Here is a 15,784-nt window from a genome sequence, read left to right on the forward strand (position 1 = left end):
TATAAAGATACTTGGGAAAAAAATAAAGCTTTTCACACTTCCTCCATCAGAACCAAAGTTCATCATGAGAGTAAGACAATAGAAAAGGCAAAGTCATTGGTTATTGACAACCCTCAGTTATTGAGACATTTTACATGACAAGATGATTCATTATAGAAATCAGCAGCAATGGACTCTATGATTATACAAAGCAAAATCAGAAAAACCTGGCCAACTCAAGTCGACTGCAGGCCTAAAAAAAGAACCCTACCCTAATATGTCTGGTGCACAGAAAGCACATATGTGCCCTTCCCTTATGTGTCTGCATTATGTGCTTTAAAATTTGCACACAAAAGCCCAACACATGTGTGAGGCTCTTGAGCAGGGCCATAGTAAAATTAAAAGCTTTGCAAAAATGTCCCCAAATTAAAGCATTAACCCCCAGTTTGTGATTCAAAGTTTCCCCCTCCCCTAAAGCAAGCAAATAAAATTCTAGCCATATACATGTACTGTTACATGTACTTGTAGTTACACACTAAGCAAGGAGAGCTAGCAGGAGACAGCTAGTGTCAGATGTTCAGCATCACTGTATTGCAGGATTTCTTCATTTCAGTGTACAAAGTCAAGGTCGTGGGCCACAGAAAGGGCTGTAGATCCTACGTTCCAGCTTAGAGCATTCATTTTGGTTAATTCCTCCAACATGGAATGTTCACACAGCCTTGCTTTAGTCACTGCAAAATGTACAAGAAGTTTAAATGTTGAGCAACAATATTAATAGGAAGTCTTCAGAAGACCACTTGAAACTGCTGAGATCCCAGAGTTATAAATGCAGAGCAGGCAGGGACCTTAGAGGAAATGTAAGTATCTTACAGATGAGGAAAGTGAAGCCCAGATGGGAGGAAAATACTTAAGAGGCTCAAGGGACAAAGCAGAAAAGAAAAAGAAGAAGCTCTTTGGGCCAGAAATAGAGATGGGTTTTTGGATTATTTGATAGATAATAAGCAGAAGCACTACCAACAAGAAATATTTCACTAAGGCTAAGCAAAAATCATTCCAAAGGACAGTACTTTTCAAAAATTTCCAAAATCGATGCTTGGAGGTCACAAAATCTTATTAAAGGTTGGACAATACAGACAATCTGAGACATCAAAAATATCTTAACACATATCAGTATCTGACATAAGCTATATTTTCTTAAAAAACAAACAAAAAACAACAACAAAACACACATACATACAAAATCTAGGGTATAAAACAAACAAGCAGACCCAAACACTAATCACTGCTATCACAAAAATTTTAGCTCAACTGATCAACTCAATTCCATCAATTTTCTTACATTTAAAAAGGCTAGGAATGGTAAGATTTCTGGCCTCGTTTATTTCAAAGACAAATGACTTGTTTTGAAAATAATTTTGGTATTAATAGTTGAATTTATTTTTTAATATTTATAAAGAGAAACCACTAAATACAGAAATATGAATACCTGTTAACACTAGAACAAAATGGGTTTCCCTGTGGTTTTTTCTTGGACATAGGCTGTGAAACGCTTTAGAAACTTGGGATACTCTCGTTTTGCCACTGCCCTTAACACTGAGGCTGGTGCCCATCCTCCAGGGTTCACTAAATCAGACAAAGAAAGAAAAAAAAACACAATTAAGAATATTCTTCAATGCATGAATTGACATCAACATTCATATATTCAAGCTTTCAAAATTATGTTGAGATTCTTCTTTCAATCCAACCTAGAACCTATGTCTAGGTTCATTCACTCTTTTCCTAAGAGCTCAAAATTACAAGATTAATATCATAGTCACATATTAACATTTTAAGTACCAGCAAATAATGGGCTCTATGCCTTTTAAATATGGAATAATCATTATTTGGTAGTCATTTAGGCTGCAACCTTAACAAGACAGAACATGGTGTAGGGTATCTAAAATGTGATATAGTCTACAAAAGTATCATTTATGCCCATAACTTATAAGGAATTACAAAAATTGGTGGCAACAGTATTGGACAAAGAATCAAGGGAGTTGGGTTTTAATCACAGTTCTGCTACTACTACTTTGCTGAATGACCTTGGCCAATTTGCTTACCTTCTTTGGACCTGGCTGTGGTCTTCTATAAAATGAGGAAGTTGAATGAGATGATCTGGGATCCTATTCAGTCTTGGAATTCTATGATTCTATGAACTCACTTACTGTGTAAAGCAAACTAAAAGTTACTTGCCTTCCCCTGGCTTTAAGAATTCTGAACAAATAAATGAACTGTGTAAAAGATGTGCATACACTATATATTCAGAGAGAATAAGAGCTATCATCATGGTAAGCTCTCTGGAGACACTAAAAACAGCAGATTTCTTCCTCTTACAATTTAACTTACTTAGTCACATTACCTCAGAACAAATCTTACTCTTATTTTCATAGTCAGAAACATGTTAGCACAGAGAAATAAATCCTCTGGTCATAACGTGACTAGATAACTAGAGGAGAAAGTAGTCTACGTGTGATTGGTTCCTGGATTTGAATTTAAGCTAAATGATATTTGCTAATTTACAATAATCTTACCAGCTGAATAAATAGTATCATAAATATTTGTCTCTAAAAAGTTAACTACTAATAATGACTTTAGTAGTTTACTGCCCTCTAGTATGGGTCTTAAAATTGGATTGAGAAGCAGCTGGCAAATATCTAAAGAAAATCTTATCAGTCCAAAATGGTTATTTCAGTATTCTGTTACCCAAATATGATACCTCTACTGACTTTCTGCTTCCTTCCAATATGGGCAAAAAAAGCTGGCTTTAATCTTCTAATCATGCTAAAATGTTGGCAACTATATTTTTAGAAGTTTTATGTAGATGATATTTGAGTGTGTGCCTATTCACAGGGAAACTTGTTAGAGCTTAATGGTTAACTTTATATACATGTAATTAAGTGAATATCAGCTCTGAAAATATGTTTCACGGTAATATTTAAGTGCCTGGCACTGCTGTGATGATGAAGAAGAGAATGATAATACCAAAAACAAGCATTCGTATAGTGATTTAAGGTTTGCAAAATACTTTTATATAAATAGTATCTCATTTTATTCTCACAACACTCTTGGGAAGTAGGTATTATTATCCTTGTTACAGATGAGGTCAACAGAGACAGACAGAGGTAAAGTAATTTGGCTAGGGTCATGATGCTAGTAAGTGTCGAAGGCTGGATCTGTATTAAAGGTTTTCCTGACCCAAGGCCCAATGTTCTCAAGGATTTAGGGGTAGAAAGGATCCTAGATGCAATCAAATCCAACTTCTGTATTTTTTACTGTCTGGTTTATCACAAAAGACATTACTTTTTACTCTTGAGGTAACTGAAACTCGGAAGAAACAAATTTAATTTCCCATGACTCCGATATTAAGTAGAAAAGCCTCAGTGTGAATTTTAGTCCTATACAATGAATTTTCCATTTTAGAGTTAGACCTTAAAGAGTAGGTTGGTGCCAGACTGTGGCACACTTGAAATCCAGGATATGAAGCTATATTTTTTTCTACAGGAAACAGAGAACTTTTAGATAACTGTTTGTATAGGACTGACATGATGAAAACCCTGTTTAATTTAGCAATGTTGTATTGGAAGAAGTGAATGGAGAAACCCAGGAGGTAAGAGACTATTACAGTCATGTTAGCATTGAATGGTCAGAGACAAAAACATAAACTGGCAAGGAAAGGACTGATGAGACAATTCAAAAGGAAACAGCAACAGGACCTGGAAACTAATTAATTGCTTGGGTATGGGGCAAAAAAAGAGGATTCAAAAGGTGACTTCTTGGCTATGGGAAAAATGGTGGCACTAATAAAAGAAACAGGGAAGTCAAATAAGTTCTGTCTTAGAAATACCAGGTTTGAGGTGATGACAAATACCATAGTAAACAAATTCAGTTGGTCACTAGACTACAGCTCAAGAGAGTACAAATGGTGGGGGAGAGAGGAATCTGTGGGAGTAGATGAGTTTTGAATGAAAGCAGAAGACAAGACCAATGACAATCTCAGTGAATATAAAATGTAAGGGAAGAAGGAGAAAGGAAGAAGTCAGAGAATGAATTTCAAAAAAGTAGAAAAGAGGGGAAGCTAGGTGGCTCAGGGGATTAAGGGTCAAGGCCTAGAGATGGAACATCCTGGATTTGAATCTGGCCTCAGACACTTCCTAGTTGAGTGAACCTAGGCAAGCCACTTGACCTCCATTACCTACCCCTTATCACCACTCTTCTGGCTTGAAACCAATATACAGTATTGATTCTAAAATGGAAGGTAAGGGTTAAAAAAAAAGGCAGAAAAAAATGAGCAAAGTAGAATCATGGAAATCAAGGAAATAGAGAATTTCATGAAGAAAACAACAGTACCAAAAACTTTAGATGATATCAAGGGGAATGAAGATTGATAAAAAAAAACATCCGATTTGCGCTAAGTGCTGGAGATAAAACAAGAGGCAAAAGACAGTCTTAGCCTTCAAGGAGCTCACAATCTAATGGGGAAGACAAGCAAATGAATAAGTGAAAACAAGCTATGTACAGAGTAAAAAGGAAATAATTATCAGAGGGAAGACACTCATTTAAGAGGGTTGGGAAGGAGGGTGGGATTTTAGTCAGGACTTAAAGGAAGCCAGGGAGGTCAGTAGGCAAAGCAGAGAAGGAAGTATTTTCCAGGCACAGGGAACAGCCAGAGAGAAATCCTGGAAGAGAGAGATGCAAGGTTTTGACCAAGGAATATCCAGGAGGCTACCGTCACTGGACCAAAAGGTACATGTCCAAGAGTAATGTATAACAAAAGACTGGAAAAGTAAGAGGGGCCTATGCTATGAAAGGCTTTGGATATCAAACCAAGGATTTTCTATTTGATCCTCTAAGTTATAAGAGAACCACACTGTTTACAGAGTAACAGATGAATTGGCCTGGAACATTAGGAAAATCACTCTAGTGGCTGAATGGAGGATGAATGAGTGGTGAGAGACTTCAGTCAGGAAGACCTACCAGTGGCTATTGCAATTATCCAGCTATGAGGTGATGAGGGCTTGCATCATGGCAGGGTAAGAAGAGAGAAAGGCTAGTATTTAAGAGATGTTGCAAAGATAAACTGATTGGCCTTGGCAACAGCTTGGATATGAGGTGAGAGATAGTGAAGGATCCAAGATGACCTTAGGTTGGGAATCTGAAGGACTGGGGGAATGGTGCTTCCTTCTTCAGTCAAGACAGGAATCAGCGTTATAAGGGTTATTGATCCTTATGGATTATTGGTATTGGTATTGATATTACCAATACCTGTGTCCTGAGTGGACAGGCTGTTGTTTTAACCATTGAGAAAGAGGGCTTCTCTAAACAGTCTGAAAGAATTCTGGCTCAGGCCAGTTATATAAAAATATATTTATTATAGGTATAAAAAAATTAGAGGAAGGGACAGTAAAAGGAAAACAGGTAGAAAGGTATTTCTTATATTAAGTAGGTCCCTATGCTAATAAATCTTAACTATAACCAACCAACTAATCTGGGCTGTGAGGACTTTCTTCTCCTTCAACAGAATCGAAGCTATCTTCTCTTCCTATTTATCTAAAACCTCAAAATCCTTATTTAGCTATCCTAATCTAAATATAAACTTATAAACAAGAAGTTCAGTTGTGATTTCCAGCTGGTCAGATTCCACTGCCTTCTTCACTCTAACAGGTCAGACTTTACTGCCACCTATTGGATCAGACACAGGTACTGCACCCAACAATGTCCTCTTCTCTGGCCTGATAAGATGGTTTATTCTCAGAACATAAATTCACCAAGATTTTCCAAACTCGCAGAGCTGCTCTTTTGGATCACCTTCCTTGTTCAGGTTAGCCCAAAGAGTGAATTGTTAGATCAACTGTCTTTCCTGAAGCTCTTTGGGAAAATTCTCTCCTATCAAACATCTCTTATATTCCATTCAGATTTAAAGAAACCCAATTTATTAATTTCTCTTATGTATATATCAATAAGTCATGCTACTTAACTCTATTTCCTAATGAATTCTTAATTAATGAATATTTCTCTACATCAGGAAGTGTTTAGAGCAAAAAGAAAATGGATTCCTTTTGGGAGTTTAAGAAGCATTACAGATGGAGATACGAGATTAGACATCAGGTGGGGAATTAGGGCATAATAGGCAGATATGAGAATCAGCATCAGAGAGAATTAAATCCGGCAGAGCTAATGAGATCACCAAGTATAGAGGTAGAAACGAGCCTAGGACAGAACCCTGTGGGACAAGAGTTTAGAAGGCATATTGGATTAGGATCTAGCAAAAGAGACAGAGAAGGAGCAGTAAGCTAGGCAGGAGAACCAGCAGCAGAGTAGTGTCCCAAAAAGCTAGAGAGAAGAGGGGATCAAGAACAGAATGACTGGCAGTGTAAAAGGCTTCAGAGAGGTCAAGGAGGATGAAGACTGAGAAAAGGTTACCAAATTAGGCAATTAAATCACTGGTAATTTTGGAGAGAATAACTTTTATAATAATAAAATTTGTTGATGGCCTTTTCAAGGAGTTTGGTTACAAAGTATAGAAAAGATATAGGATGATAGTGGGAACAGAAGGATTGAGTAAGGGATTTTGGAAACAGTTGAGATATACTTGTAGGTAGTAGGCAAGGAAATATTCTCGATACCCCACCTCCTCAGAGAACCCGTTCCCCGGCGCATTGGCTGAGCGCTGTGGGTCTTGGGGCAAGGGGGGTCCAGGCTTCCCCTGTGGTGGGGAACCAGTCCTGTGCCTCCGACAAGGGGGCAGCAGGGTTGGTGGGGAGTTGCTGGGTGCTCCAGTGGCCCCCCTTTTCAGGTTGACTAGGTATAATAGGGAACAAAGTGAAAATAAATGGCAGAGTAGAGATTGATAGAGAAGCAATCTGCTGGAGGAGACAAGATAGAAAGGATTGCTTGAGTAGGGCAAAGGGGTTAGATTTGGGGCAAAAATGAGATTGCTAGGGGTTAAGGAGAGGTCAAGGTATCAAGGAAGTTACAGCAGCATATAAAGACTACTTGTCAGCAAAAGTAAATAGCATGTTATATGGGAAAGGTGGGTTAAATGAAAGTGTATGAAAAATAGCAAAGCACAGGGCAGCTAGGTGGCTCAGTGGATAAAGCCAGGCCTGGCATCAGGAAGACCTAGGTTCAAACTGGTCTCAGACGCTTCCTAGCTGTGTGACTTTGGGACACTCAATCCTAATGCCTAGCCCCTGCTCTTCTGTCTTAGAGAGTTGGTAATGAGACAGAAAGTAAGGGTTAAAAAAAAAAAAAAGCAAAGCTGACTATATTTGTAGGCAGAGATAGGGCTTGTGGAGTGGAAGGGCCTCAAAGTAACTGAAGAGGAAGGATAACTAAAGAAGAAATGGGATGAAGAATGCAAGTTTTTACACTGGGTTTAAAAAAAGATCTCTTTTTCTTGAGGCAGGAAGAAGGAAAAAGCAAGTATAATGAGGCAAGTTCACATCAAAAGGACTACTTTTAAAAAATTAACATTATCTGATAGGAAGTTGGAATTAACTGATGACAGAAAAGTAGAAATGGGGTTTATTAACTTTTGCATTATGGCAGGAAACTTGCGCTGAAGTAAACAGATTGTTCATTAAGCTATAAACAACTGAAATGAGAATAATATGCAGAAGGCTAACAGACATCTAATAATGAAAAACAAAAGGCCTGACAATAAGGTTAGCTAAAATTATTGTTCATTTCCTTCCCCATTTTTTACATTCTAAATGTACTGTAAAGTAGTCACTTATTAACGTCTTTAACATATTTGTCTTTTTCATCCTCTAGTTACAACAAACATATTGTTCAAGCTATAAAGAGAAGCAATACTAAAAATCCACATACCATTAGCTACATATGTGATCTTGCATAGAATATTGTCCCTGCTTATTTCATGGTCTCCCTCTGGTGGGCTTACCAAAGTTTGACATATCAAAGCAATATTTATTTTGGCACGGACACATCGATTGTTTACCTGCAAAAATCCCAAACCAAGAGTTTTAGTCAATATAAATGCTTAAGAAAAAACACTAGTTAATAATTACTCTAACATGTCAGTGAAAGTAAATTTTTCTTTTGATTTTCTCTTAAAATCATTTAAATAAATCCAAGGAAGCAGTTATGTAAACATCATTTCTAGTAATGCATGCAAACTGGATGTATGTATGTATGTATGTATGTATGTATGTATGTATGTATGTATGTATGTATGTATGTATGTTCTGGAAGAGTCATCCTGGAAGAAAACAGGGAAGCTTAAGAACTGCTGGTGGGATTGTAGTTGTCAGGCAGTTCATTAATAACTACTCCCAAAAGACATGGCTTACTATGTTTTTCTGATAACTTTAAAGCTATAAATGTGACCCATGTTTAACAAATGAGCTATGTCATTAGTTTAGAAACTAAAGTTTTCTGAATAATCCTGTGAATATGGTGCTACCACTATTAAATATTTCCAAGAGTCAGGAAATATACTTCAATTGGAAAATAAAGGCTGTATATATTCACACTGTTGCCAGAGGTATCCTTTGATAAACCATATTCAGCTAAAGAAATTCATAACTTTATATGAATGAAACAACTTTACTTGTAGGGTTGCTTGGTTAATGCAACATCAAAGAAAAAAGAATCAAGTTAATACCTGGCAAGCATATAATCATTCCCTTTATTTTCATTTTCTTTCTAAATTATGCCATTTTTCATGATAAAAATGCTTAGGTACTCACGGGTGCACTGTCATGATCCACCGAAAAATTACACACAATCCAAGTTTCAGGGTCATTTTCAGTCAATGCTGCTATCTTCCGAATGGCAGAGAGGTATAACACATCACGCTGAGAAGCAGGCCACACCCTCTGGTATAAGAAGTCAGAACTTATTGAAAAACGAAGAATTCTTTCTATCTAAATATATCTACTACAAAAACCAAACTAATATGCATTTTGGCTACTGACACATTATGAAGAAGCAGAATATGGAAGCTTATAAAAATAAAAGCTGAGACCTCTCTAAAAAGGGTTAAAAATGAAACTGAGTTTATGGTTTTACAAAGCTATAAAAACTGAATAGTTGAAAAAGAACAGTGGTAAAGGACATAAAGAAATTTAGGAAAGGAAGAAAAGATGAGCTTGTCATGGGACTAGAGTAAACGATGACTAGAGGACAGCTCCACTGCTACGCTTGTAACATTGGGAATAAAGAAAGAAGGTCTTGGGAATGATGGTAAATTCTTGGGAGGAACATGGACAAGAATTACACAGGTGGGTCAGGCAGGAACAGGTTGTGATCTGCATCAGAGGAGGAAACTCCTGAAGTAATGAAACAACAGATCCATGATGATGATTCTAGGTAGGACACTCATGCTTCCAAAGAAAAGAGGCAACAAAGTTAGTAGATAAAGTGCTAGACTTGGAGTCAGGAACATCTGGATTTCAATCCCATATTTAACTTTTAATAGCTATTTGACCACGGGGGAAAGTCACTTATCCTTTCTAAGACTCACTTTCCTCCCCTGTAAAACTGGGATAACACCAAGAGCATAACATTGTAGCAGTCAGGTTTGAATGAGATAAGGTACATGAAGAAATTTATAAACTTTAGTGTTATATAAAGGTTAGTTATTATTAGTCTAAACCCTCAACTTAAGAGCAAGAACTAAAACCAGGGATTATCGGTCTTAAGAGGATAGAATACCTTTTCACAACAAAGTTAAATACCTATATAAGATGACTTCTCTATTGCTGGCAACAGAGGCTGGCACTAACAACTTCATGAGGTGGCTGATAAAATACTTTTCATTTCACATTCATAAGTATATTAATGCTTTAAAAATTATTAACTTTTTCATCTTTTTTTAAAAAAGCAAGCCTCTTTCAAAAAGAACAAAGAAACACATGGTTTAATGTACTCTCCATATTTATTTATAATTCAGATCCTGCTGGTAAATTTCTTGCTTTAATTAACTCTCAAATTAATAAAATTTATGAATTGTTAAAAACATTTTTTAGACATTTTGAGATATTTAATTTTCTTTCATATTGCTAGGAAGCATTACAGTACATGACTAAAAAGTTTGTATATTTTCTTCTATGGTGCTCTATAGAACTCTAATTCTATTATTAAACTTCCCTTCATTTTAGACCTTGTTGTCATGATCTTTCAGTCTGTGGGCACTCATGAAAGACTTGACTTCCCCTGACATGACAACCATACCCTTTGTTTATATCCTCTCGGCAAATACTTTCTTCTCTTACTTCTCAAAAATGGCTCCTTGCTCTCCACTGCCATTTCTAGATCCTCCTTTGAGGTTTGGCTTATGCAGCTTTATGCCCCAATCCAAATTCTAGTGGTGGTTATCTCATCCCCATTACAAATTTATGTTATCCAATTTAAAGTGGCCCCACAATAGAGACAGGACATCTTTTTGTTCTTCTCTAATTGCTTCTTTATCCCACTTGCACAGAAAATGTTTGGAACCTTCTCTTCTCTTCTGAAACCTCCTACATCAGTCTCCCTTGTCAGATTCTGAGCTTAGAATCTTGCTTCATGCATTACTGAGAAAGAGCAATTTTTTTGAGCTAATATTTCTCACCTTCTTTTCATTTCCTAACCTTTTTTTAAAACTCTTACCCTTTTGTCTTAGAACTGATACTAAGTATTGGTCCCAAGGCAGAAGAGCAGTAAGAGCTAGGAAAGGGGGGCTAAGTGACTTGCCCAGGGTCACATAGCTAGGACGTGTCTGAGGCCTGACCCAAAACCCAGGACACCTTCTGTCTCTAGGCCTGGCTCTCTATCCACTGAGCCAAGTAATTGTCCCAAAGCCCTAACCTCTTGATAGCAATTACCATTAGTTCCTCTTTTATTCTAGTTTCTGATAAAAGTTTTCCTTCTCCTAAGACAATCTTAGTTTGTATGCCATTTAACTCATACCCTCCCAGTTAACTGTCCTCACTGTATAATCCTTATCCCTCTCTCTAATCTTCAGTTTCTCCCTACCTGTTTGGTTCTTTCTTTGTTGCATATAATCATGCCTGAGTCTCCTTCATCCTTAAAAAACTTTCACTAGATTTTATCACTCCTACTATTTCCTAAAAATGGTATTTCTATTTGTTGTCTCCACTTTCACCTCTTTAACACTCACTTCCTCAAACCCTCTTTCATCTCAAGTCTGCCCATACCTCTCAAAGGAGACTGATTCTCCCAACGTGAATTGTTGAGCCTGATGATCTTTGCTCAATCTGCATTCCTTCCAGTCCCTCCTGCAGCATGATTCTGTTCCCCATCCTGTCTCCTCTTGGTTTTCTTTCTGGTTTTTCACGGCTCTGCTTTCTTTTGATTCTCTTCTCACACATCTGACTTACTGCTCCTTCTCAATCTTCTTTGTTGGACCATCATCTATATCGTACCCATTGTGTATGTACCCCAAGGCGCTGTTCTGGGCCCTCTTCTCTATTTATATTTTCATTTGATGACCTCATTAGATTCTATGAGTTTAATTACAATCTCTATGTAGATGACACCCAGATCTGCCTATCTAGTTCTAGGTTCTTTTCTGATCTCTGATCCTATCTAATCAAATTACTTACAGGACATTTTGAATTATGGTATCTGTAAGGCATTTCAAGCTCAACTTCTCTAAAACTGAACTTGTCTTCTTTCTCCCCCAATCTGCTCCAGAGTTTCCTTATTTCTACTGAGGTTACCAACATCCATGTCACTTATATCTGTAACTTCAGTGTTTTTCTTGACTCATTTTTCCCTCATCCAATTTATTTAATCAGCTATCCAATCTTGTTTTTGTTTTTTAAATCTCCACACTCTCTTTTGTGTATCTTCTTTCAACTCACATAGCCACCATCATCATGGTTCAGTCTGCCATCATCTTTTAGCTTAGATGACAACCCCCTATTTGGCCTCTCTGCCTCTAATCTCTCTCCACTCTCATCTATTCTCTTTGGGGCTACTACAGTGATTTTCCAAAGTAGAAATCTTAGCAGCATGTGAATCTTCTACTAAATAAAATGGAGTGGGTCTTTGCTCCCTCTAGATCCAAGCATAAACTCCTTTGGCATTAAAGTGCTTCAGTATTTGACTTCATTCTGCCTTTCCAATCTTATAACACATTATCCCCCTCACTGCATTCTACCATGTAGACCAGTAATTCCCAAAATGGGCGCTACCGCCCCCTGGTGGGTGCTGCAGCGATCCAGGGGGAGCTGTGATGGCCACAGGTGCATTTATCTTTCCTATTAATTGCTATTAAAATTTTTTAAAAAGTTAATTTCCAGGGGGCTAAGTAATATTTTTTCTGGAAAGGGTACAGTAGGCCAAAAAAGTTTGGGAACCACTGATATAGACAAACTAGTCTTTTTTTCCTCTTTCTCTTGCATAACCAGTTACTTCCTATCTCTGTGCTTTTCTTTGTACTGGCTGTCCCTCATGCCTGAAGGACATAATATCTTGATGGTATGGATCTTTATGTTAGTATTTGTTATCTCCAGGGTCTAATTATGTTTGGCACATAACAGGCTCTAAATAAATGCTTTCTGATTACATGAATTCTCTAGAGCATCAGAATGTTAAAAGTGTACAGATAAAAAAAGGTAATACCTTGTGAGTCTGGTAAACGATGACTGCATTATCGGCTAATTTTTCCACAACATGGAAATTTTCAATAGTTGCTGAAATGAAGGAAATCAGATTAATAATAATAATGCTTTTTTTTACTTTTAGTATCACATAACTATTTCACATATACATAAGAATGTATGTGAGTTAGTGTGTATATCTGGTATTATTCAAATAAATGATTTTACTACTCCTCTCAGGCCCTAAAAGTATTCTAAAAGTCAGAGGCCATCAGTGGGACTATTAGAAAAACTGACTCAACAATGAACCTTCTTTTTTCAAGACATTATATACTTTAAGAATGCATTTGTGTTCAAGATTTATTTTGTATTAGAATCCAAGAACTTGCAACCAATGGCTTCATGTCTTAAAATTTGGACATGAATGAAGCTCCATAAAGACTAAGAGTATCACTTTGAATTGTCTTAGTATATAAACAGGAGAACCTTCATAAGATTAGACAAAACAGTGAAATAAGTTCTTACTTCGGTGAAAAAAAGTGCAATTATTTGATCTATTTGTATTGAGTAGGTTTCATGAGCAGATCAATGAATCCAAAATTAGGGGGCTAACTTTATTAGTTAACAACTAATGCCAACATGTATACATTACTAAATATAGTAAAATGTAGCAGTCTTTATATCAAACACAAATAGAAAGCATTAATAGACTCTATACTAAGACCATAAATAAATTATGGTTGCTAGTATTAATCATTAGGTAATCTCCTTTTCTAGTACTCCCAAATCTCTATTTCCTTTCAACAAATGTTTGACATCTACTAAATACATATATCCCTGAGGAAAGAGGGACCTGAATTTGAGACTCAGCTCTGACCCAGTGATTCTGAGCATAATGTTTTAATCTCTCAGTGCCTTAGGAAACACTTTAAGATTAGGACAGAGCACTCACTCATCTGCATTGGAACCAAGGAGCTGATGAAACCATACACCTGATTTTTAAAGAGTACCCAAGGGTCCATGCTAGGTGCTAGGTAAAAAAAGAGAAGAAAAAAAAAAAAGAACAAAGCCAGTGTTTCTGTCAACTGGCGTTCAATCTTATAAGGAGCTAAGACACATAAATAATTAAGACAAAAGAGATATGAAGGGTTTTCTACAAAGAAGGATCAGGAAAGGCTTCATGTAAAGAGATGGCTTCTGAGCTTAGTGTCTATTAAAAAGAATGATCCCAATAGACTAGAATAAAAGGAGTATGTACTGAGTATGAGGCCCTTCTGAATAAAGGCAAGAGAGGAAAGAATGAAATCAGGGAATAGCTAATAGTCCAATGTAGCTGAAATGCAAAATGTGAAAAGGAGAAACAAACTAGAAAGGTAGATTGAGGCCAGTATTTATAGGGCTTTAAATGCTCAGTTATCCTACAGGAAATCAGAAGGCACTAAAAGTTTTTGAATATAAGTGACATAGTTAAAGTTATAAAAATACATATTTTTTAACATTGTGAAGGATACAAAATAGGAGATACTAAAGGCAGAGAGACCGTTTGGGGACTATTACAGAGCCTTAAGAACATTAGTGGCAGTTTGAATAGATAGGAGATGAGGGGCACAGACATGAGATTATAGAGATAAAAGTGAGAGGACTTGGTAGCCCAATGAATATGACTGATTAGTGCTAAAATTAGGAATAGTAAAGTAGGGCCAATATCAGGGATAGGGAAAGTTTAGTTTTGGACATAGTTTCATGTGCCAGCAGAATATTTAGACAGAGATGTCCCTGTACAGGTAGCCAGAAATGCAAAACTGGAGGTCAAAGAGATCTTGACTAAATATATAAAATTTGGAAGTTATTTACAAAATGATGATAACTAAAACTATAGGTCTAGATTAGAAAGTGCAGAAAATAAGGGGACTGAGTACAGAGCTCTTGGGGGGGTGGGGGAGGAGAGTAATCTACTTTTACCAGAATATTAATATGAGATGAACTAATAAAAGACTAAGGGATGGGGGCAGCTGGGTAGGTCAGTGGATTGAGAGTCAGGCCTAGAGATGGGAGGTCCTAGGTTCAAATCCAGCCTCAGACACTTCTCAGCTGTGTGACCCTGGGCAAGTCACTTGACCCCCATTGTCCACCCTTACCACTCTTCTACCTAGGAGCCAATACACAGAAGTTAAGGGTTTAAAAAAAAAAAGACTAAGGGATGGTCTTCTGTTTATTCCTGACTATTTAGGAGAAAAAGAAGAAAAACTATCATGGAAGCCAAAGGATAAAGGAGCCTCAAGAAGACAGAAATAGCCAAAGGAAAGAAGGATGATATCTGGCAATTAGGAAGTCATCAGGTATTCTTTACTTTTTAATAGACACTAATTATAACTGTTTAACAAATGCTTGCTGATTGACACTGGAGAAAATAGTGAAGTGATAGAGGAGGAAGCCAGAAAGCAAGTTACTCTGAAGAGTAACTGGATAATGAAGAAGCAGAAGCAGTAAGTATTAATCTCTCTAAAAATTTATGACTAAATGGCACGAGACACACGAAATGTATAGTGTCATGGAAAGAATACTATATATTTTGAGTCAAAAAAGTTGGGTTCAAATAATTTAACATCTCTGGACAATAAAGTCTTTGTTTGCAAAATGAGATTGTACTAAATGACCACTAAAGTCCTTCCCTGCTATGAACTGATGATCCCGTGACAACAGTTTGAAGGGCTATGGGGTGAAGGTTAATAATAAGGTGGATTTTTTTTTTGGTTTGTTTTTTGTAAAGGACAGGGGAAACAGACACATATTCAGAAGGTAAAGAGTCCATTGTTGAAGTGAGTAGATGGAATGATTAATGGAGCCCAGTCCTGGAGGAACTGGCAGTGTGGACGGATAGAATCAGGAGCACAGACAACCTTGGTGAACCTAGGGGCCACCTAACATCTAATAATGGTACCGAGCAACAGAGGATGGATAAAGACAAGCTTTGAAGTGTGGAAGAAGAAAAGGACTAAAAGGTCACAACAGATTACTTCAATCCTGATAACAAGGCTGAAAAGATAAGGTGCAGAGTTGAGGGCTTCTGGAGATGTGGAATAGAAAAAAACCCAAAAGTCTGATACGGGTCCAAAAGGCTCTATGAATACACAGTGGAAAAGGAATATTAGCCATTGTAATTCAAATAGTGTCCTGACATTATGACACAGGAT

General features: G+C 37.0%; 1 protein-coding gene across 1 annotated transcript in view; it reads right to left on the reverse strand.

The window, feature by feature from the left end:
- Positions 1 to 1,389: 1,389 nt before the first annotated feature.
- Positions 1,390 to 15,784, reverse strand: part of CERT1 (ceramide transporter 1) — a 174,291-nt gene continuing 159,896 nt past the window's right edge. The window contains exons 14-17 of the mRNA XM_044680828.1: positions 12,613 to 12,683; positions 8,730 to 8,858; positions 7,849 to 7,978; positions 1,390 to 1,602 (exon numbers count right to left, since the gene is read on the reverse strand). Coding sequence (XP_044536763.1) covers positions 1,475 to 1,602; positions 7,849 to 7,978; positions 8,730 to 8,858; positions 12,613 to 12,683 — 458 coding nt within the window. The 3' untranslated portion in view covers positions 1,390 to 1,474. The remainder of the gene's footprint in view (positions 1,603 to 7,848; positions 7,979 to 8,729; positions 8,859 to 12,612; positions 12,684 to 15,784) is intronic.

Source organism: Gracilinanus agilis, chromosome 1, assembly GCF_016433145.1.
Source record: "Gracilinanus agilis isolate LMUSP501 chromosome 1, AgileGrace, whole genome shotgun sequence".
Taxonomy (NCBI): domain Eukaryota; kingdom Metazoa; phylum Chordata; class Mammalia; order Didelphimorphia; family Didelphidae; genus Gracilinanus; species Gracilinanus agilis.